We start from the raw sequence: 25414 nt of genomic DNA, 5'->3' as shown, positions 1-25414 counted from the left end.
AGTCCTATATGAGCTTGCTTTACTTAATATCTGATGAGAACATTGAGTAGGGAGAGACCTTGTATGCATTTGGTCAAAAATTCTCAATTGTGTTGTGGAACATGCATGAATTTTTCCCCAAGTTTCACCACAAGTTTGTGCAACACTATGGCTACATTTGTACAACACACAGAAAAAACACAAATTCAATGTGAATCAAAGTGGAAGTTGCAGCTAATTTGCCTAGCTTCTAAGCATCGTCGCAGCTCAGTCAGACGGAAGCTTAGCACAGATTCAGTCTCCCGACGTGAGCCTCACACGACTCAGGCTGGCCTGAAATTGGGCCGCAGCGTGAACGTCTTCACTCACCCTCCAGCACAGGATTGGACTGCAGCAGCTGTTCCTTGACCTTATTGACCTCCTGGCCCTTCCCACACACCGCCGCCACATATGACATCACCAGCTTACTGGCCTCTGAAACACACACGGGCACAAATGTTAGTTTAAAGACATGATGGACGAACGGGTGCAACACCCTCGCCCATTTCACTGTTCTCCCCTAAAATCCCCCTTACATCATCTCCCTTGACACTCATCAGTGCAGGGTGTGGATCATTCATTAGTCTGAGGGTACAGAGAGGAGGAGGAGGAGACCCCATTACAGAAACCTGCTCTGTTAGGCTCGGTGATGACCAGTATTGCATCACATTATCATCATTCAAGCTTCAGATTTCAATGGGAACCATAGGGAACACCCTTGAAAAACTTCATTTGGATAGAATTTTTTCATCGACTTCTCAAGTTAGGGCTGACAATTTAAAAAAAAGTTCCAGGCAGCAGAGTTGTCAGTGAAGTCTGATGCTTAAAAAAAAATGTTCTGCATGAGAAACGTAACACAGGCTCAAGAAAACAGCTCGTCAAGACAGACGTTGTGCGGGAAGCCCAGTGGCATCAGGGTCATCTCTCTTGACCGGTGAGATAACAGTGGCTCAGGAGTGATGATGTGTGTGGTTCTGCCAAGAAGGGATAGAGAAGAGCTCCCTGGCATAGAAAGCTGATGAGTCTGGCTTGTGGACAACACAGAACATGCTCATATCATTTGTACTTGTAGTGAGATTTGGTCAAAACCAAGATGCCACAGGAAAAACAGTGATAGGAGTCCAAAGTTGGGTAGTAACCAGGCGTTCGGTTTTCTGCATGAGTAGCAACAGCCTGAGTCAGCCCTTGCAGACAAATGTGTTGTGTCTACCCACTGATAACGTCTGATAAAAATGTTTGTACGACCTCCTGGCTCATGTACTGTAGAAAAATCCCCCACACTGACGTGAATGTGAATGACCCATATCGATGGGATGTATATTTGATGTTCTTATTTCACTACAAAGCTTTGAGGCTTATGAGATTACAAAAATCCAAATATATCTTTGGCTTCTTGAAGTCTGGTTTTTAATATACATGAGAGGCTGAGACAGTTCAACTAAAGAACTTCATTCAAAAAAGAACCAGTCAAACTTCACTCTGTTGCTTTGTTTTGGGTGGATTCTTAGTTTAGTCCAGGAGTAATTATTTTTCCAGTTATGGAGGGGTGATCATCTTTATGTGTTGACTTTTCTTTTCTTTGTGCCAAAATTTAATGTGTGGCTTTACATCATGTGTTATTTGCCACCATAATAGCTGGAGGAAGAGTTTTTTTTTTCATGTGAGCACCAGTCAATGATGCACAAAGGGTGTGAAAAGTGTTTAGAAACACTAAATTGTGATACATACAAGTACATAATGCACAAATGCTTGTGTGTTAAGATGATGGGAGCTGCTTGGTAAAATCTTAAGGTAACATTTTGAAAGTTTTGATTTCAGTACTGTTGTCATCTGTATAAAATATTATTCCTAAACACGCACAAAAAAAAATAAAAAATGTAGGATATTGTAGGGCCATACTGACATCTTGATTAATTCAAAATCAAAATATAAAGAGAATTTAATGAATCTGTGAGTCTAAAACACTGTATGGGAAGTAAGAAGCAAGTTTAAGGAACACAATTTTCAGGATCTGTTAATGCTCTGTAAAATGGGAAAATATATCCATATTGTTCCCATTGACAGACAGATTTCTCCCCTGCTGCACGTACATATTTAATTGTAACCAAGGGAACAAGAAAATCAAAAGTCACTCCCAGGTATAAGTCAAAACTATGCTAATCAAGTAGGGGGGGTGAAACTGAAATCCCCATAAACAGTAACAGCACCACACAACAGGACATTTGGAGAAATATACAAGCCAACTTTGAATGTTTATTAAAGATGAAACAGGCGTAATCTGTCTGAAGTTCAGAAGCTGTTTTAGTTTTATTTTAAACAATGGGTGAAAGAATGAGTCTGTAATGTACAATGATTAAATTGTGCATTCTCCACTGTCCCTGTACTGCCCGCTCAATATTGTCATTACCTGTGGCACAGTGTTACACAGAGAACAGGAAATGCCATTCCTCCCGAGTTTCTGTACGGTATTTGATAAGACTTCAGAACATGAACACAGGACTATGCAACAATGTGATGAGAGAGCGTAAACAAGTTTAAGGTAGTCCCAACTCTTTCAGCATCTGTAGTCTAATGAAACACTTATCAAAACTCAGTGATTGAACATATTTTAAGAAGAGAGAGAATAAATCAGAATCCCATCTCTTTGTTACTGTTCCACTTTGATTTGTCTACCTCTATTTACAGTTCACCACAGAGGTAAATGTCATGTTTCATGTACCAACATGCTGTTCTTAGAACAAAAAACAACTTCAAACTTCCTTTGAAGGTAGATCTGATATGAAGTCTGCTATGTGGTTATATGCATAACAACTCTTATCTTGAGGCGGTCTTTAGAAATAAGTTTTGACTACATTTTGAACAAAGCCCCACCAACAATAACAGCTTAAAAAAGCTATGCATTTTAGCCTCGAGGGATGTATCGTATAATTACTGAGAAATTGTGTCAAAATGCTGTGGGTTTGAGTTTTGATTTAAAGTGGTATCTTTTTCCTTTTGTTTTGAAACTACATGCTTAAAATAGATCAAATCAGTACATTTAAAGTATACATGCTTCTCAAACAGATCTCAATAATGAACCCACACTGTTGTTTTTTCCAGGTTTTTTTCCTTCTCTTGCATCAATGGTGTCCTGGGTAACTATATGAATTTCTATGGGATAGGCAAAAATAAGCCTTGGCTTCAGCCTATACCCATTTTGGCTACATAAATTGTATTGAAAAGAAATGTCTGTGTGAACTTTTAAGCACTATAAAGTGAATGCACAAAATGTACGTTTTTGTGCTGTGACTGTAACCGAAATAAAACCTTCATTCATTCATTGAATGTTTTACATAGATGTCAGTAGCCCGACATGAGAGCTCAAATCAACCTGCACTGATCACGATGTTAGGAGCACTTACCAGTCTTGCCAGCTCCGCTCTCCCCTGTGATCAGAATGCACTGGTCCTTATCCTGGTCCCTCAGTGAGCGATAGGCTTCATCTGCCAGAGCATAGCTGCAAGACAAAAGGCACAAACCATTAGCCTTTAAATTACTCCACCATGCCTCATAGAGAACATAACCCAGGTATTTGCGAGTACTTTCCAGGATACTTTTGGGTTGAGGGATTTAGAGGTAGTGGGGTGAAACAAGTTCAGTGGGATGGCTCTCGTGCCAGGCTACATGGCGTCTAACCTAATCAATAGAATGTGGCTTTATTGGAAAGTGGGATGCATCTGTGGGACATCCGCAACTTTATTTAGCAGCACTGGCCGGTTTGAATTTGGTATTTGGCTTTGACTGTTGACCATTTCCTGCTCTTTGTCCCAGAGCTTCACTATTAAACTAATGATGCTGTTCAAGCAAAGAGCTACAGATCACCATGTGGCACTCACACAATCACACTTTCTTTGTTCATATCCAAATTAAGATAAAGATGAAGAGAAAATGAGGTAGGTTAAATATTTTACCATGATTATTTCCTGCTGCAGTGCCAAAAAAAATGTAATGAATACATAATTAGGAAAGAATCTGCTTCAATCATGCCCTGGTAGGTTTTTGAATAATGCAATTAGTCAGTGGCAATCTAAAATAACCCTCAGTGGATGAGAGGATGAAAAGAGGAGAGCTGCTTTTAAAATAAAGCCTATGAAGCCTATTGTCATGCATTCCAGGACACCGATACAATGGCAGAAGCGGGTCTCATGATAGCCGTTTCTCCCCCCTGCTGAATTCCTAAACAATCCATTATTTGTTCTCATTATATGCACAATCCCTCATGATGGTTTGAGAGCAGAGTGTGAATGATCTGAAGGCCATATCACAAAAACAACTTTTTATCTCATGTGTCACATTGGCCAGTAATTTTGATGCTGTATGCCCACAAAGGCAGAACGCTGAAACTGTGCGGTCGCATCAAACGGTTTTTACAGCTGACACTTGGCAAGCAAACAGTTGAATAGTGGGCAGCAGGAATCATATTCCAACTCTATTATCATCTTCTATCACTTAGACACACATATGTTGTAGGGGGTGGACATGGCATCACCCGTTTTGCCTATTAAACTGGACTGGCTGAATTTCAAACTAAACTTATCAAAGGTTTAGGACAGTAGGCCTGCCTGCTGAACGGTTACTAGAAATTAGCACTTCATTGCATTGTCGTACTACTTTTTTATTATTTAAAAATAAAAGTCATGGCGTTACCCATTCAGAGATGCAAATCCTTCATTTTAGATCACCTCCTTCATGATGTCTGACTAATGTGCACATAGTTGTGTTATTATAGTGTTGCTGTAACACATTAGCCGAGTTGTCAGCTCTGCGTAGGTCAGTCGAGTGACAGACCCACTCCTTAAGTTCAACTTTTATATAATTTTCTTGGAGGAAGATGCTTTATGATCTGAATTTTAGCTTGATTTATTAACTAATGACTTCTTTTTGCTTGCGGTGCTCAGTTATGTTTGTTTGTACAAATATGTAAAAAAATATATAAAATAGAATAGAATACACTTGCGTACGTTTGCTTAAAACAGACAGCCACTTGTGTTCGAGTTAATAGTACGAGCATGAGCAGGGAAAGAGGACAGCAGTTCTGTGGCTCTCAAACTCTTCTTTTGTTTGTGAAAATTAGTAACAAGCTCACTGAACCTTAAGTAAATGAGCACTGTTATGGAATTGGTACAAAAGTCATAATTACTTGTTTTTTTACTGCCAAAAGTGGTGGCCTTACAGTCATGTTTTACGTTTTATAATCCTAACACTGCTATGATGCTATGTTGCAGCGATCATAAATGGAAAAAACTGATAACTGGTTGGAAACGTTCAATACTAATCCGCCCTCAAATCATAATCGGCTCTACAGACGCTTAAAATGTAAACAGAACTCAGTTCTGGCACCTTCGAACTATCCCCCAGCTTGTGAAACAATAAGTAGAGATCAAGATTTGTAAGTCTTGCATTTCACGCTGAGTACAGGGTAAATATAGCTTGAGGTAATTTTTTAGGAATGCTTCGAAATAGTCTCTCCCTAGTGTCTAATTTGGTCTTATTCCTTGCCTAAAGGGTGGGAGCACTCCAAATCTCTCAAGTCTCTGCATTATCATTAATCAAGAATTTATATGCCCCTAGTGTACCAGACACAAATGCAGGAAGGAATATTTGACAATTGCAGATGCTGACATGGATTTCCATGCGGCACTACCAGTGGGTGCCGAGTCTGCAATGGAATATCAGTTATGGTTACATCTACTTTTTGAGGCAGAGAAGTTCATGCAAACCAAACATGTCAATGTGGCATAACGTCAATTCGAAGATGCCAATTAATTGGTTTTCAAATGAATTACTCAGAAAAACAAATACTTTATCGACTCTAGGTTTCAGAAATATGCCTCGACATGGCAAAAGAAACTAATTTACAGTATATGTCCAATATTAGGGTACTTGTGCAAATCAGTTCGTGCTGCAGACATAAGAACTACAAAGCATGCAATCATACACTGAACCAACGCTGACCCCCGATTTCCAAAGTAGCTGATTGCTTGTAGGGAGTCTTGACAGAGTCGGGGCCCAGAGATGGACGGCCAGATGAATGCATTCCAGACCCCAATACAAAGTAAAAGCACAGCCTCACTAATGGAGCTTAAGGTTCTGCGCCATCACACATCGTTTTGGACCAGAGCCCATTTGACCCTATCACTAGCCTTCTTCTCACATCAGTCTCCAGTGTGGGTAATAAACCAGCAACCCTCGAGGCTCAGGGGCAAACTCGTGCACGACGTCGGTCGCTTTTGTCAAACGCACGTTATTGGGTGATATACTAGCAAACTGGTTAAAAGGAACTCTAGAGTCTATGACAACTGGAGAACTTATAGAATGTTAGGTGGGACACAGTAGATAGAATGGTATGAAAACTTATTTAATATAATTTTTCTTGATGATGAATTGTTTGCACTCTTTAAATACAGAGGAACACCCTCTCCACTTACAATCAAGTGCTGATTGTCTTGCCAACATGGCCCAGTGCTTTGGAATTGCATTGCGACAATGGCATGTGAAAATCATGAAAGCACGTGGCTTAATGAACTAACCTTAGATTGCAAAGTGGGAGTTAGAATCGCATAAGTGAAATGAGGCAATTAGCAAGACAACTCCTATAAAGGAGTGGTTCTACAGGTGGTGATCACAAACCACTTTTGAATTTTGTTAGTGTCCTCAGTCCTAGAGGCAGCAGGAGGCGGGTTATGCAGCTCATCCAAGATGGCACATCAATGTGAGCTGTGGCAAGAAGGTTTGCTGTGTCTCTCAGCAGTGTCCAGAGCATGGAGCAGATACTATGAAACAGGCCAGTACACCAGGAGACGTGGAAGGTGGCGTAGAAGGGCAAAAAGTAAGCAGCAGGACAAATACCTCCTTTATGCAAGAAGGAACAGGAGGAGCACTGCAAGAGCCCTGCAAAATGACCTCCAGCAGGCCACTCAGAAACAGACTTCACCAGGGTGGTATGAGGGCCCCACATCCACATGTGGGGCCTGTTCTTACAGCCCAACACTGTGCAGGGCGATTGGCATTTAACAGAGAACACCAATATTGGCAGCTTGGCCATTGGCGCCCTGTGCCTTTCACAGATAAGAGCAGGTTCACACTGAGCACATGTGACAGATGGGACAGACCCTGGAGATGTCATGGAGAATGTTAAGCTGCCTGCAACATCCTCCAGCATGACTGGTTTGACGGTGGATGAGAATTGGTGTGGGGAGGCATTTCTTTGGATGGCCCACAGCCCTCCATGTGCCAGCCAGAGGTACCCTGACTGCCATTAGGTAACGGGATGAGATCCTCAGATCCATTGTGATAACAGATGCTGGTGCAGTGGGTCCTGGGTTCCTTGTGATACATGACAATGCCAGGCCTCATGGGGCTGAAGCGTGTCAACAGTTCTTCCATGATTAAGGTATTGATGCTTTGGACTGGCCTGCCCATTCCCCAGACCTGAATCTAATTGAGCACATCTGGGACATCATGTCTCCTTCCATCCACCAACCACACGTTGCACCACAGACTGTCCAGGAGTTGACTGATGCTTTGATGCAAGTCTGGGAGGCGATCCCTCAGGAGAACATCCGCTGCCTCATCGGAAGCACGCCCAGGCATTGTAGGGTCGTCAAACAGGCACAAATTTAATTTCAGCGATTTTTCCAATGCCAGATCATGACAACATGCACTAAATATAAACTGCACGATGGCTTTTGACTTACCACTTGTCAAGCAAACATGAAGAAAACACAATTGAATAGAAAACAAGGAATTAAGGAAGAATACTTTCCGGCATGTGCTAGAATCCAAGAAATCTTATATATTTTAAATGATAATGGTTTTATTTACTGTCAGCTGATGTAGTTGCCATGCTCACTTGAAGCCAGTAACATTAATACCAAGTTTCCAGTAAACATAGAGGAAATAAATGTCTTGGATTTTTGTTTTTTTCACCCCAATTTCTATCCATGCAAACATAAGCCTCTCACTCAGTCTCCACCCCCACAATCTCTGATCTCTCCTGTATGCCAATCTGCCACTTCTGTATGGACGAGACTTGCCACAGGACATTACGTCACTGCTGAAAAGGGCAGCACAGCACAGCAGATGTCTGCTTTGTGAAAACACTCCTGTTGCCTGACCTAGTCCTGACAATGAGCAAACCATCACACCATTATTTCACCCCCAGAGGAGGCCAGAGGGCCAGCGGAGGAGGAGGATGTACTTTTAGAGGCAAGGAGTGGAGGGGGTCCTTCGTCCAGAACGCGTCCCAGTAACACACGCACACACACTATGCGGGTCATATGAATATCAATAGCCAGACAATTAGAATATGAATGGAGCCCAGCAGACACAGGCCACACCCATTAACTGCTTATGACACATGTCCACATCTTAAAAGGAAAGCAAACCATCACTGACTATACAAAACCTAATAGATATATCACCATGCAATTATTAAGGTCTTGAAAATGAATCTGAGTGATATACCAATTCACAAATGTGAAAGTTAAAATGACAGAGCACTGAGGTAACGATCAAAGACAAAGGGAGCAGAGAGTGAGGCACTGAAAACCGTGAGGTCTGCCTGATCTGTGCGGGTTAGGCTGGGATAAAAACCTTGCACTGGCAGCGCCGCTTGGCACCTCCCATTCACATCTGCCTGGAGGCTGTAATTTGGACGTGCACGTGGCAGCGGTGAAAATGAAGCCACACTGGCATGAGGTAAGCGGTCGAAAATAATTCCAGTCAGTTCTTGTACTATCCAACCTCTGGTAACTGGGGCACAGGAGGGGATGATGGGCCTGCAGTGTGTGACCTGAATCTTGCAGCGTGGAAAAGTTGGAGGGATTGGACACACTGTAAACTCGTGAACTGTAAATGCTAATGGAGCTATAATGCAAAAGCTGGGGTGTAGCCCACTCACAAGAGTTTATCCAGAGAATCCACAGGAAGCCCTTTGTAACTTGGGGGGCCACCCTCAAAGTGATAAAAAGAAGAATGTATTTTACAATGTCTCTACAAAATGTGCCTTCATTTGGTGTATTAGTTCCTTTATCTTGCTTTTGGTGGCCAAGTTAAAGCTTTTTTTTTTATTGTTTTTTTAAATTATTCTCTTATTTGAGCTACAGTTTATATACATTATCAATTTTACAGCTGCACTAACTATATTGTTTCCAATCAGATTATAGTTATTTAATGTACAAAATTACTCAGAGGTTTCATACATGTATTGTTTGGGTAGCCAATGCAAATGCGTGTGATCTCAGTGAGACCTTGCTCCTCCAGAGGCCTCAGGAAATCCGCCTGACTGTAATGTTGCAGCCAAGGAAGCAACTTTTTCCTGATGCTGTATGACCAGGTGGTAGACTTAGTGGCTCTTGCACAAAAAAAATGGGGAAAAAAAATGCATTCACGCATACAGTGGCACACAGTCAGAATTGGCTCAAAGGCCAACCTGTTGATCTTTTGGGGCAAAGGAAGGATACACACATGTTTAAGATGTTGGCACTGAGAAATATGCAACATTTGTAGACTTTTGCTTTGCTGTGAAATAAGGACCAAGAAAAACATAGATGCAGGACATAGAGACCTAAATGAGAGGCAGGATAACCGTTTTATACTCCGAAGAGAATCGTCAGTGAGCAAGGTGCAATAACAAATGCTTCCAACTCTAAATTAAAAATGTGAAGTGAAGTGCCGTTGCCACACATCTCTAATTTATTCAACACAGCCTGTCTGGGACATCGGCTAAATTGCTCATTGATACTCCTCCACCCATACAGCAAACTTTTGAGGGGGTCTCTGGCTTTAATTCACTTTATTGCACAGCAATTTAGTGTTCCACAGTAGGGGGAAAACACCGGCCTGAGCTGCTTGTGTGATCTCCCGGGGAAAAAAAGCAGGAAAGACGCATGCTGTGATCAGTATCAAAACATCCTCAAAGCAATACTCAACAAAGAACTCTACTGAGTCTCCTTCAGTACAATCTGTATGCTTTACAACTGTCCAATTATAAGTCAGTAAAAAGGCTCACTTAATGAGGCCAAACTATCATGAGAATACAATGATAAACAGAAAACGTCGTGGATGAAACCTTGAAGCTTAACAATACAGAAGAAAACACTTTAAAAAAATACAGCCACATGTGCACAGACAGGATGATGGAAACAGAGGAGTAAGAAATCTTTTTATAGCCCTTAAAGCATAAGTCCAGTCAGGTTTGAGGACTTCCTCTCTTCATGTTTCAGTCTTCCACTGGCTCATGGACTGAGATCATTCCAGACTCACAAAGGCCTTCAAACAACACTTCAGACTAAACTATGAGGCCGATGTTGTCCAGATAAACTTTGCTTGGTAGAAACATGCCAAACTGAGACTCGGGGAATGTTTATTTCTAGTAGCGGTAGAATGTACAACAGGACAAAATCAATCCTGTCTCAGTGTCAGCTCTGTCCAATATCCATGAGTATAACAGAAATGTTTCAATTCAGGTGCTATTCAACAGTAAAGAAAATATGTAAACCAACTTAATGCCACGTCATAATAAGCCTAAATTGCATCTGCAGCAGACAACTTAGCCTGATCGAAATTCTAATTTAAGCTTGTCAAACCAAAGTAACAAATGAGCTATAATTCTGACCTCAGGAAACCTTTAAGCACTTGCATAACTGGAGGTAATGACAGACGATTAAAAGGTACAGAGCATATGATTTCAGTAATACTACTTCTTTTCTGTGTGGTCATAATGATGAGTCACTGTAGTCTGGTCTGGTCTGGTCAGTTTTAGATGTCTGGTTTTTAGTTTGTAGGTACAATAAGTTGTTTTTTGGTTCAGTTAACAGTGGCTCTGACCATTGCCTCTGTTTTGACAATCCAAAGGAAAAGTAGATGCTTAAGTCATTCAAAAAAAACACCTGGCTGATTACTTCTATACTGTAAGAACATACAGTATTGTATTCTCTAATTTTAGTTTTTTATAATTTTGTTTGGGTAACTTGAAAGACAAAACAATAAACAGCCTTTGTGCTTAAAACAGCATCAATTTGTTGGAGTCGTGCTCAGAATTAGTGAAGGACTTATGCACCAAGGTCACTAAAACATGTTTCAGTGCAAGACCGACTTCATGTGGATCTAGACCAACTCAAATTCTTCAGTATAATCATACATTCCCAGACAGAGTCTATGATGACAAGGTTTGATATTTGTGGCAATTGCCATAACACACTATCTTAATAGTCATTGATAATCCTGGCTATATGATTATGATTGTACTTACAATACCCTGTTGAGGAGTAAATCTGGATCAAATAAAAATGTTTCCTGCCATTGAGCAAATACAGTCTTACCACAGTGCTGCATCTTTGTAGCACAATACACAGACTTATTTAAAAAATAGATGCCATCCGGTACCCATTTTGTTGTTGTACATTGTATGTGAATGCTTTTAGTAAAAATGTGCATTATAAACTTGGCTAAAAGGCCCCTGTGAGCATAATAACTATCAAATATAAAACGTTAGAGGCCTTTCAGTTTGGACTTGTGTGGGCAATTTTTGAACCAAATTTGTTGGTTAAAAATGTGTGTAGCCTTAGTCGGATGTGCCATGTACACACACACACACACACACACATACAGACACAAGCCGCATAGAAATAAGCCATTAAGCTTAATTTAGAACAGTTTCATTTGGCATGCTTTCAAAGTGGCCCCAGGCCTCGGTCTCCGTGACCATGTGACCCACTGAGTCGAGCGATAACAGACAGACTTATTGTAGGTTTGACCTGCAGCATGTTGTAGCGTATCAGCACATTACTGGTGGATGAAACGATCTCCCCCTTGGCTATAGTGGTAAATAACTCAACTAGACGCAGCATTGCTGAAACATAGTAACCATTTCACCCACACATTAGCATGCATAAAGCCCGGTTGTTTAAAAAAAGAAACAGCTGGACAGTTCCTTTGTGTTATGCAAGTTCTCTCTCGGTTCTCTATTGACAAATTATAACGACAAAACAAATCATTTCCAATCTATGTTTGACAGCTCATCCGACTAATCACATGATGGTTGTCCATGGCTGCACACTATTCAAAGATCTAAAACAGCATCACACAGAAGAACCAGTTGCTCCATTAGAAGACTTCCTTCACTGCGTGGCTTTAAACTGTTGAATACGATGTGCTCGAAATTGGATGAACTCACTTATGTAAAATAAAATAATCAAAACATGATATGATTCCACCTGGATCTATAACCATATTTCAAATCAATCAAAAATGAGATGGCAGTAGGTGTCTGCCATCAACGTCCAATACATAGAGGCTCCATGGTGGAACAATATTCCTCGAGCAGACGATACAGGCCTTATCTACTAGCTTCCATTTCGGGATGCCCTGCACATGTTGTGCAAGCTGTGTACACAGATAATAGCTCTGCAGCTATTGTTCTGGCTGTGAATAGCCAGAGTTTACAATGGAGACTGGACCCTCATAGACAAAAGAAAATCCATAAAATATAATATTGCCCTCACAGAGGCAATAAATGACAACGCAAGCAAAGTTTAATCAGTCTTGTTGAATTATTGGTGGGTAGATGCTTAATCTTTCAAAACATTTGGGGAATTCCCAACCTTTGATTAAACATTGCCAGTGGGGTTAGTAATTTTTATGCATCGACACCAAAGTTAACAGTATGAAAAATTCAATATGGACAAAAGACACAAGCAGTCAAGAAGAAATAATTGGAGTATGAATAAAGCCCAATTTAACCAGCTTTAGGGCTTTCAACAACCACAAATACATATTTTATCAGAGAGTATGTAGGATGTGTATGAGTTATGTTGAGTTTTTGGCCTTTTTCACAGTTTAACAAAGTGGTGGCAGGAGACGTATCCCCAATAAGTCCTCGGCCAAATTCAATTCAGGGGCACTGTGTTTTCTGCACATGTTCAGGGAGGGCTCAATTAAGTGCTAACAAACCAAAGGAAAAATAATTAGTGTTGGTCGATTACTTCAAATACCTGTTAAGTGTATTTTCAAATGTACTAGACACTGATGGAGATCTAAGATCTCCGTAGGTGGAAAAAGGGACCAGAATTGCATGTGTGTGTGTATATATATGGTGTTTTAACCAAGAGTACTGCCTACATACAAAAATGCAGCAGTTGATTGTAAATGGTTGCATTATACAATGTTATGCATAAGCCTTTTTATTCTTGCAAAAAGGTAGGTGGAGAAAAAAATAAATAAATAAAAAGCACATCGACACACAGCTCATCTCTCCCTCGTTTCGCCCAGCTCACCATTACGCCAACACACATGCTGGAAAGGACTCATGCAGCCCACCTGAGTCAAAATGTCATTTCGACAAGTGCCCACTTCAAGCTACCCACATGCAGGTGCTCCTCAAAAACAACTCTTACAATGCCAAAACAGAATCAACAAGGCATTAACTCATTAACAAATAAGTGTATGGGCAATATTGTATGAGAACAAGCAAGCATTAAACCTTTTTAACCATGTTTGAAGAGCCAGCAGTTTATTTATTTTCTTCGCAGTGTGTGAAGACCTTGAACAGAAGTCCGTTGCGACAAGACACATCAGTCACAATGATTTTGCCTCTATTGGAGAAAAAAGCAATTTATCTAGAATAACTGAAAATTAGTGCAGCATCTCGCAGGTGAACTTTCAATAAAAGTAGAAAAGGAAGGCCAACATTGTACAGTTGATAGAAGTGTGTCTGTGTGCAGAACCAAGTCAATTTTTAATCGCACGGACAACTTTTATTCAATGCCTTGTGATTAAATTGCTCCGAGCAGCAAAGCTGGAAAAGCAAACACAGGCGTGATGTACCGACTCACTGAATGGCTCTAAAGTCCAACCAACTCACAGATAAAGCCGTAAGGCAACGCATGGTTCTTTCCTGCAACATCCTACAAGTAAACAATATCCATCCACGTCAATCATTCAGAGATAATCTAACTAACAAGAACGGGGAGGTAGAGTTTTGTATGGTAAAACAGTGTGAATTTACTGCGAGAGTCCTTCACACTTGGCATAAGCAGATGGAAACAGGAGCCAGAAAATAAATTAAAATGGAGCTCCACACAAAAGGGGAATGAGGAACAATCTGATTGCCCGTTTTGAACCCACACACAGTCGGGATGGACGGTATAAACAAACATTACACATCAAACAGAAAGACAGCAGTCACATGCAATGAGCACAATTAGTTTACTCCCACATGTGATCTCTTTTGCCGTTTTTGACATGAACGTCACAAGTATTTTCCTCAAAACTGCCATACCAGCACTGTCGAGTGCCTTATGTAATCAGTTCTTTGAGTTTTCACTCAAGGGTTGCACATGTGCAAAAATGTGAACAATTAAAAAAAAAAATTTGGGACAACAGAGAAAGCAAACATCTTTCATAAAGCATGTAGCAGACTGAACAGTGCATAGAAATACTTTCTACTGAGTATTGCAAGGTCACTTCACTCGTTTTGTCTTTATTTTCATTCTGACAAGAAAATACGACTACTAGATGCCAGAAGCTCTGCAACAAAGCAGATTTCACAGCCAAGCTGTCAAACCCTTGTGTGAGACAGCTGGAGGCTTGGATGTACACCTTGTACGGGGCCTCTTTGCTCCATTAGCCAGTCGTGGTGCCACTCTGTAGCTACTGCTCTGCAGTGTTGAGTATTGAGCGCTAAGAGCATCAGGGGCTCTCAATACCTCATTAACTATTGGGAAAACACGATCCTACCCTGGAGACACTGGAAGCTAGCTGACCATCAGCACGCCCATACACACACACACGCACACACACACACACACTTCAATCTGTGTCTGGCTTTGGATACATAAAGGACGGCTCCAGGCCATCTGCAGGGCTGCGGTGCATGGAGAAAGGCCACTGATTAGTTCATCGCTAATGCTCCGACTGTGCTTAGAGAGCAGGAAAACACCTGCCAGTTAATTATGAGGTGCCTCATCTGGGCAGACAGCAGTTTTCTAAATCGGCCAGCAGAGAGAGTGATTGATAGATTAGTGGGGATGGGTGTGGCCGTGGAGTTCTTTTGAATATGAATGAAACTCCCCAGATGGGTTTACAATCAGATATTTTTAGAATTGTAACAAAATAGAACAAAAACACCCACATTTTGTTTTACAAACGCAAGATTGAACTACCAGGCCTTGTTCACTGAAATGTGAGATTTTTTTCTGATAAATCAATATCGACCGTACTTGACTCTAACCTGGTCATGTGTCACAATTTATCTGCAAAAGCTTTAATTAAGCTGAACTTAACAAGCAATTAGGCTAACAACTTCACAGATAGGGCACCATCTGCAGTTTTGCTTCCAGCCGATGTACATTATTTGTCTGGATTGTACGAGAGAAATATTGAAGCAGCTGCATAAAATGACAAAAAACACAAGGTAAACATGGAGATGCAATTCTGGCAAAAGAGTTCAAAAAGATTCAATGAGCTAGAAAAAAAAAAATTATAATCAGAAAATCAAAACCATGTTCTTTTAGGTAGTCTAAAGAGGATATTTTGGAGGAGACATCCACAAACTTAAAAGACAGTAAAAAAAAATGAATAGCAGCACATACACTAATTTTCATGTTTTAAAGACAGTGATAACCAAACATGTTGTCAGGGATTGGATGCCTCCACTTAGTGCATACTGTAGGGACCCGTGCTGGCTGCAACGGAGGTCATTAAAAGAAGTCCGCAACTGACTTTTCAAAATATTTCAGACCACTTAGTTCGTGGGCACTGGGATTAGGAGGGCATAAATGGACTTCCCAATAACACCAATTCACTCCCAACTGCAGGTGTCAATCACAACCAAACATTCCAAGTGTGAACACACACTTAAACTCTAAGTGTGTGTGTGTGTGTGTGTGTGTGTGTGTGTGTGTGTGTGTGTGTCCTCTTTAGCTGCATTTCTGCGTTGACAGTAAGGTGCGAATTGAACCAAGCCACTAGTGATCATAATAAAACAAACTCATAATTTGTTGAGAAAACATAAAAATGCAGTGGACAGAATTTATTATTAATCCACTTTCAAAATAATGAAGTGTGAAAATGTTAATCATCATTCAGAAGTCATCACTGTGCTCCTTTTTGTCCATTCACCTTTACAGTTGCTGCATACTATGCGATGGTCATGGTCCACCTGTGGGCTTATTAGTTTATTAAGTACCGGGAATCAAATACAACCAACACTCCGAAGAAGAAAACCAGTGCTTTTGTACTTTTAACAACTATTGCAACAATCCATATTTGCCGTGTTATTGCGATGCATGAAAGCGCACCTTCCATAGGTCTGCAAAGGAAAATCATTGCATATTCACACAATAAACAATTACAATTAGGATTCAAATGTTACAAAACACTGTTAGGCATGCTCAATACAGAAGAAGGTGTAGAGATTCCCCCACAGCAAGTCCGTCAAATTTCAAATCCACAGAATTGTGACCTTGTTCCCACAACCTGCAGATTTTATACAGTTCAAATGTCTAATGAGGTTTAAAGAGAGGAAGAGTTTGTAGGGCCCCCTGTTGTTGCATTAATTGAAGCTCAACACCGATTCAATTCAGTACTGCTCCACCACCGAGGTGAAATGGCCAGCTGAATTCAACCATTTGTAAATCAATAAATCATAAATATTGACTGGATGCTTGATTGATTTTTAGCCCACTGATGCTGATCAGGTTGCTTTGGCAAACATTTATTCAGGTTCAGCTGAAAATGTTTGCATTGTCTGTCTGACAGGAATTACTTTATGGTTTTGAAACTCACGCTGCTCTGCTTTGAATACCAGTCAATTCAAATGTATTCAAATATCGATAATCAAATGCGTTTCTCAACCACAGCAGCTGACCCTGGGTCGACAGATCTTTATGTATGAAGCCATTTTCTGATGTCGAGTGAATGTTTCTTTTTATTCAAATGTTTATACATCCAAACACTCAAAAGTTAATACAATTTCATTATACACGGTCATTTTCTTTAAACTCATTAATTAATACGATTATATTTCATTAGATTGACACTCACAATAGTTGATGCTTTTATCTATGAATATATGAGTCTTAACGCATTTTTATGTCATGTACTGATGTTCTTTTGGCCTTTTTTATGCCCCAATTCTCTCAGTGGAGTGGTACATGTTATTCACTGTATAAAATGCAATAAAAATCAAAGTGGATTTAAAAACCATAAAAGCTCTGTTTATACAACAGCATTAAGTATGACACTCAATAAAAAAGGATATTGTTTCAGGACTATCCAACATCTTGATATACACTTGTTTGCATCTTAGAGGAAGTTCTGACAGCTAAATAACATATCAGAGGACTATCTTTATACAATATAAAACTATCAAAAAACTGCCTTGATAAAACTGGATATCAAATTGGAAATTATTCATCTGCAAGTATCTTTTTCAACTGAATAAATAAATACAGATTTTAGAAAAAAGAATTCTTGGGCATGAAAAAAATTAAACTGTTGAGAATAACTGGGCTAAACCGTGACTTGAGGACGATCAATGCAAAGCTTCAAAGCTTGGTCCAGATGGCCTGACCAGAGGATTAACATCAATTTATATAGCATGTTGAAACAATCTTCCTTTGACTGGCATTTTGGGTCTTCTACAAGAGCTTGTCCTGTTAAATACAGTATAATCCTCTTTGTGTAAATACTAATGGTGAGGTGGTGTTTAACATGCTTAAAGTGCGTGTTAACAGTCAATAGATATCTTCAAGTCATAGCAAGAGATTGTTTACTTTTCATATTGCAGATTTCTATTGGGACTTCATATTTTCATTATTTTCCTTTTTCCAGCTTTTTCCATCAATACAGAAAATATCATGCCGTTTATTGTACTGCAGCTCATCCTAAACAATCATGCCATTGCTCATAAGCAAAGGCCTCAGATAAACATTACCTTTGCTCATTCAGTGCTACACGATTCCTTCAATCTGGCTCTATGATCTGAGGATTAGACATTGCCCCACTTGTCAAAATTTAAGCAGATCAGTTGAGCTCAGACGACACCAAAGCAGTCGATTCTCATGCAAAGACAACATGCCGGTTTTCCTCAAGTTGCCTGTCCCACAGGACCATTTCAAAAACAAGAGAAGCATGTACCATTTCTAATGAAGAGGTCACAAAGTTAACACTTTGACAGGACCATACGTGTGCTTTCGCATTTTCATTTGCAGCTTGTTTAAGGCAGCCAGTCTTGTGTCAGTGTCGAATGAAAATTATTCTGCAAACAGGTTTGCAAAATGGTCAGCTATTTGGCCTTTAGCCTTGTGCAACTCAGTGCAGCATCTTCTGTCAGGGTAGGTTAAGAATGTTGCCAATACTTGGGTATTATTATTCTTTCATTGTCCCTCTGCAAATCTACATGTTTTAACACTATCCAAGTTTAATTGTGATGCTTCTGAATCCCAATTAATGTGGGAACAGATGGGAAACTGTGGCACCTGTGGAAAACAATATTTATCAAAATACAAATTGTCAATTAAGAGAATTTATGTTACGACCAAAAGTTGACAGCAGATACTTTCCATCCACTCTCTGTGTGAAGAGACAAAAAGCAAGAGGAGGAAGAAACAACCACTGAACAACAAAAAGAAGGAGGAATAAAACAGAGTTGAGCAGCCTGAAACTGTGTCATGTTGGCTCCGTCCAGTTGGCTGTAAAACAGAGCCAAGGAGCTTGCTTTGTCTGCAGGGAGTACGTCTGTTCTGGGACGAGGGCACTATGGCTCTTCCAGCGCGTGTCTCTGAGGGGTTTTGCTGCAGCCTAGAGACACAGCAGGCTAATTGACGAGTGCTGGGCATTGTTTAGTCTTGGCAGACCCACAGAAATGCAGGCTTAATGTTGCCAAAGGACAGATGGCATGCCACGGTACTAAATGGCCAGCAGAAGCCCCCAGACTAACTCACTATACAAGAGTTGGTGTCACTCTGATCTCGACCGCCCTCCCCCTCCTCTCACCACTCCACATTAGTTGACGAGTCCAAATTGATAATCCTTACAGAGGTTTTAACACACTGTATCTCCAACAAACTGATGACAGTCCCTACTCATTAGGAAGCTTCAGAAAACAGAATGAGAGCACAATGATTCATGATTCTTTGTTACAGCAAGTTAATAAATTAAATACTCATCAAAAATATCAGAAAGCACCCGGTCAATCACATTTTGTCATGAATAGGGTGTTAAATTACAAAATATACATAGGACTCACATGTGGGGACTGAGTTCGTAAAAGTTTCTGTTGCGGTACTCCTCCACCTTGTCTGGGGTGAAGATGGGCAGGGACCTGTAAGGGTTCATGGAGATCACCACACTGCCAATGTATGTCTGCCGGGGAAAAGAAAGAAAACACAACAGTTAATTAGTTTGGATCCACATGTTGTCTTCATGTTTTTGTACACCAACTGCTTGAAACGCCTTCCATTCCCCTCACTCTGTCCACTTGGACGTTAATTGAGGAAGAGGTGGCAGGAATTCTGCAGTCGTTAGCTGTTCCCAGCTGGAGATTCCTAATGTACTATCGAGGCACGCAGCCCCTGGAGTGAAAATGAAAACATGTTAAAAAAAAAATAATAATATATATATCAAGAGTTTTCAGGAATCTGTGGGCTGAGCAGCGAATGCAGGTGCCAATGGGGTCGAGGTACAAAGAGAAAATTTAAAGTGCATCTGCCTGAGCACTCAAGTATTCAAGCTGCCTTATCAAAACACACGGCATACCGTCACTTCAGTTTGGTTTAATGGCAACACATGCTTGACGTTCAAACAAAATACTTTTCTGAAAATAAAATGCAACACTATGGTTGATAAAACACGTTAGTAGTTAAAAGTAAAGCTTAAGATGTTTAATTGGCACACTTTGAAATACCTTGATCAAGTTTCCAAAAGAGGCCTGGGTAAAGGCAGGGCTGTGTCATAAGTTCTTTATTGAATTTTTTGCCAGAATAACTGTCTCACAATAATAATGAAAGATGCATCTACAAGTAGTCCTGGTAACCGTATTGAATAGAAAGGTTGGATGAAAAAGTATTGTTAAAGATTTAGTGCACATTTTAAATACTGAGATAAACTTCCAATCAAGTTCAAACCCTATTATAAAACATTTTTTTTTACAAACCAGTTCCATAATATCCAGGTAAACTAAAATATTTTCAATGTGAAAGAATAAGCCTTTCTTTTCAAAATTGTCACATTCATAGATGTTATTTCCTCGGTCTCACATTTTTACATAAAAAAAAAAAAAAAATCACACCTTTATGCAACATTCCAACAGGTTCAGAAGAGCAAATAATACTTGTCAGATATATCTGCGAATGCAAGCAGCCATCATCTTCATCATCATCCTCCTACGCGCAAAGCAGAGCCCAGATCGCATTTTGAAGCGTCAACCTGAAACATTTTTCTTTGCTCTCAGTGGTAATGGCTGTTGCATAAGCCACTCTGACAAGAGTGGAGCACGGCCTTCCCTATAGCAACACCACCACCTCCCACAGCCTCTTGTTCAATAGCACACTAGAGGCAGAATGAGGCCTTTTCAAGTGCAAAGAATGGCTACAAAGGGAAAGTGTGCGCATAATATAAACAAAGTATCATGTGTGAATGAGGGCGTTTTCTTAACTGAAAAGTAGAAAGCACAAGGTAACGCAGAAAAAACAATGACAGGACTTCACAGGTCTGCAGATTGTCAACAGCATAATTTGCAAAATTGTGACTTTTATGCTACAAAATTTATTTGCAATCAAATGTGGTAATTTTCCATTTTTTTCAAACAGATGCTTCACACCATTTTTGAGAAAAAAAGGATGACATTTAGATGAGATCACAACTGAAATTTGAAGTCATGACAATCTGAAGTAATGAAAAATGAAAGATTCAGTTTATTGGATGACCCAATGCCTGCATGGTGGTGTCCTGTTGGTGCTCACAACTCACAGGTCAGCAATCAGACACAATCATCAAACATGAGTCTTAGGGTGGTTTCAAGAAAACTCAAGTATACAAAGGAAACCCATGCATGTACAAAGAGATCATGCAAACCCTGCTCAGAGACATCAAAACTGAGTAACGAACCCAGGATATTCTTGCTATGAGTGGAGAGTGCTTTCCACTACCTCACTGTAGCATCAGCAGAGTTTTTCTGCAACAGATTTGGTGGGAAGAAAAAAAGGAATTTCCTTCGAATGCTTATTACGAGGCAAAGGCTGCCAACAGAGGGGTTTCCAGTCGTCCAAGTCCTGAGTAAGGAAAAGACGACGTCACACCTAATCATACAACTTATTGTAGGGAGCTGCTGGTCGTAAGGGGACTATTATACACTTTGTGAAACACAGACATTCTCAGTGATTCCTCCTGCTTAGCCAGACACGAGCAGAAGGAGGGCTATGATGGTTAACTGGGTGATTTTCAGTCACTTTGATTTTCCACATTTATTGGATACATGATGCGCTGTCCCTCTGGAAAACAAAGCGATGTTTCTTCTACTGTGCGCTGTCATATGATAGTTTGGTGAGGGGGATGGGGGAAGTTCCCATTTGTAAGGAATGATGCCTCATGAGGGAAAATACATTGACATGCAAAAGACTGCTCACCGCAGATTTATTGTTTAAGTATAGGCTCTGATGCGTTTCCTGGTCATCACTTTTGAGGTACAGCTCGTTACTGAACAGCTTCTATGCTGGACTTTTAAAGCAAGAGATTTCCTACTTGATAGAATACATTTCATTTACCATTTGTTCCATATCTAGGCTGTGCATCAAGAACGTCAAGCGAGCAAAACAACTCCTTTTGTGTCCATATATAGTTTATATATGGACATAAAACATAGAAATATGTTGAAACCTTTGGATCACCTTTTTAACCCTAATAAAACGTTATTTCAAGACATAATTACTCTCAGAATATATGGCTGGCAATAGATCCTATACATATCCTATATAATCCTCGATTCTCACTGTTTAGGTCACAACATTGGAGGTATAAAAGGACTTCGCCTTTAGTTTTTGACAAAAAAAAACAAACAAACATTTGAACAGTGAAAATGTTCCTTATTCTTCATCAGGATGTCGGCTGCCTCAGCAAAAATATCTGGCACGTCACTCAGGCAATCATCTCTTTGTGAGGTGACATTATCCCTTGAGCCCTGCGAGCCAGCGGAGCTGTAATCATCTTGGCTGACGTTTCGAGGCAGCCAACCTGTGGAGCAGAGGAGCACCGACGTGCTGCAGCTCAACCGACGGTCTGATGTGGGAAGATAGTTCAACAACCCCCTTCTTCTCCCAGAGATAAGCAGCCAGCCAGACTGCAAGTCCCGTCCCCCTCCGTGCTCCTGAGCTCTGGATTTCATGCCTCATTTGAAAGCACAGTCTACATTCCTCTGTGATTTATTGATTGGTTGCTTGCTTGCTGTGATTTCTTATTCTGTACCACTCTATACCCAAGACTAAAATAAGTGTGGGAAGGAGGAAACAATGGAGTCATACAAAATATGTGGAGACTTTGTTGAGGTAGCCTTTTTTTTTTTTTTTAATATATAAACACAGGAGTATTTGCAGTCAATCATTATTCATCAAGCGACATACTTACGTAGATCTCATTATGGTCAAAGCGGTTCCTCAGGTTCTCAAGAAATGAGTCCTCTGACAGGGGTTCTAAGAGGACCATGTCCCCCACCCCAATCATGTTGTCCAGAAGTGATGTCTTCACCTCCATCTTGGCCGTCAGTGTCCCCCCCCCTGTAAAGAAGCACAGAGGAAAAGATTAATAAATGATTAAAAACATTTTTTACATCATTCTTCCATTTAAAGAGAAAGTCTGCAGCAGCAGATTAGTAAATATTTATGATATAAGCACTACAATAGTCATGGAAAGTCATCTTTGGTTATACATTTATAATGCCACTTGCCTGGATTTTAAAATAGACCATTTTCCAAGAAGCCTGACACTCAGTTTGTATCTGTTGTGCAGATTTAAACTATAAGAGCATTCTGTCCCATATTTCATACCATAATGAAATTAAAGTGAACACTCTTGACCTTCAAACTGCTGTGATGGAAAACAAAAGATAAACAAAAAACTAACAGACAAACAAAAACGAACTAAATAAGAATGTGGTAGTAATTTTTCAACTTGGTCATAATCTTGAAAAAAGCATTGCAAATCGGAATTTAAATGGAAAACAATTATGATTTAGAAACCAGCATTTACTACTGACAGTTGTGATGGAAAGTAAAAGAAGCATCAAATTAAAAGAAAAAGAAAAATGTGTTAAAATATGTAATTTCCTGAAATAGTAAAGGAAAACTAAAAAGCATAAAGATTAGTTGAATTACCCAACAATTTGTAGTTAGGTTTAAAAATATTTATATATTGGTGGTTTTTATTGGTCAATTCTTCAAGATGTTCAGATTAATAATTCAAAGGGCCAGTTAACTTCATAAAACATGTCAAAAATGTGCAAGTTTGAAGCTTGCATCACAAATTTAATGAGCTGTCCTATAACCCTTTGGCATTATTTCCTGGGCACCATTATCCCTTGGAGCAGTGCCATAAATTGTGAAACCCTATTATGTTTTTACCATGTATGTTACTGGCACATCCCATTTCCGGATTCATGCAAATGACAGATGTAAAAAGAAGTGCGGAAACAGCTTCTGAAAATCAAGCTGTGTGTGTTTTGTGAGGAGCGAGATCCACTTATCTGCTTGATAACCACCGCATGTACACCCATTGCATTTTGGTTGAAGATAAGTATCTGTTTAGCATGTATTGCGGCTTTGGGTCAACTTTGTTGTCGATTACTTGTGAGGTCTCCAGCAAAGCTTTACGCGGCATTCTCTGATTACAAAACAAACGGTCCTAAACTTAGCCAATACAAATAAACTCAGGGGTGGACATGTTTGTACAGCAGTGGTTTGCCTCCAGAGTCAGAATGGGCTCTTTGGATTGGCTCCTCAAATCTCATACCCCCTCCGTGGCAGCCGAGAATGTCCCATAGGAAATTGCATAACAAAGGAACTTTGCCCTCGTCTTTGTGGGTGTCTACTCCAGAGTTTGCTCACATTTGAGGGTTAAAAAAAAAAAAAAAAAAAAAAAAAATCAAAGAAATACGCCCCCCCCCCCCCCAAAAAAAAAAGTAAACAGTCAATGTATCAACTCTTATTTTCTTTTTAGCCTGGAAGCTAAATAATATTTGGGGCCATTAAAGGATCCGGGGCAGGAGTACTGCAGGACAAAAACAATGCTGGGGGTGGCAGATTTCAGTCCAGTGCTGCTGCCCATTTTTGTTCTGACAGTAATCCCGATGCTATAGGCCTGGAGACAAAAGAGGGGCCTGGGATACATGGGATACATTCATTGCCTTGATACAGGGGGCTTTGCTGTACCAAAAACCTGGTGTCCAATGTTGTGAAAGACCGTCTACACAAGACCAATAGCTGAGGCCATGCAGTCGTCCATTGTTCATGGCTATTGGAGTACAGACGTCTCTCTCTGCAAAGCTTGGGGGCACACTCTTGCATACGACAAATCAAAATATGACACATTTTAAAGCAGTTATCCAATTGCTGTGAACAAGTCATTCATGGAAGTGGTATTCAGGCAGATTCAAAGTAAACCAACATCTGACTGCCTCAAAGGAAATATCTGGATTGCTCTTGCAAATATTTGACTCCCAGTTGTGTGGCAAGTTCCCTTTTGGGGTTGAAACAACTCCATCACAGTGCTAATCTGAGAATCTAGTAATCTACAGCCAGTCCTTAAAAGAAAGTTGCACAACTCTGAAATATTACCAAGAAACAAAAAAGTTGGTCTAAAGGCATTACCTCTCATTCTCAGCTGCCTAACCAAGTTTTAGAAGCAGCTTTGGAACAGCATGGCATTTTGGCGGGGGGGGGGGGGGGGGGGGATTCCTCTGTGTAGACTTCTACTTCATTTTTTTCCCTGGCTTGTCTTGCCCCTGAAGGGCAACAGAAGCATTATTGGCCCATAAAGTATTTGCCCAGCTTCTGGTAGAAAGCAGGAGTTGATTTCCACACTTCAGACTCAAGCTCAGCACAAAGACAACTTTTTTAAAAAGGTTGTCCAAGAATAAGGGCTGAAGAATGTTTCGGAATGAGCGATCAAGACATTTTAAATGTCTCCAGTAACGTCATCAACTGGACCTCGGCTCAGAAGGATTGAAGTCAGGAGGACAAATACTTGCCTGCTTGTCAAATTGCAGGCTGCTGAGGTCAGTCACTTTGTTCCCACCAGCAAATGTGGCACTGTGCCAAATTCCCAATTCCCAGTGATGGCTCACGTCTACCAGCTGCCTTGGTCA

At 40.3% G+C, this 25414-nt stretch overlaps 1 protein-coding gene across 3 annotated transcripts in view; it reads right to left on the bottom strand.

Moving 5' to 3' along the window:
• The window catches only part of myo1b (myosin IB), a 55232-nt gene extending 32418 nt beyond the window's left edge, over positions 1–22814 (bottom strand). For all 3 annotated transcript variants that reach the window (XM_080498732.1, XM_080498733.1, XM_080498734.1), the window contains exons 1-4: positions 22681–22814; positions 19310–19425; positions 3420–3514; positions 349–453 (exon numbers count right to left, since the gene is read on the bottom strand). In XM_080498732.1, coding sequence (XP_080354858.1) covers positions 349–453; positions 3420–3514; positions 19310–19425; positions 22681–22806 — 442 coding nt within the window. In that variant the 5' untranslated portion in view covers positions 22807–22814. The remainder of the gene's footprint in view (positions 1–348; positions 454–3419; positions 3515–19309; positions 19426–22680) is intronic.
• Positions 22815–25414: the final 2600 nt, after the last annotated feature.

The sequence above is a fragment of the Blennius ocellaris genome (genome assembly GCF_963422515.1).
Source record: "Blennius ocellaris genome assembly, chromosome: 6".
In the NCBI taxonomy this organism is placed as follows: Eukaryota; Metazoa; Chordata; class Actinopteri; order Blenniiformes; family Blenniidae; genus Blennius; species Blennius ocellaris.
Note: the sequence above shows the minus strand (reverse complement) of the source record. Positions and strands in the feature narration are given on the sequence as shown.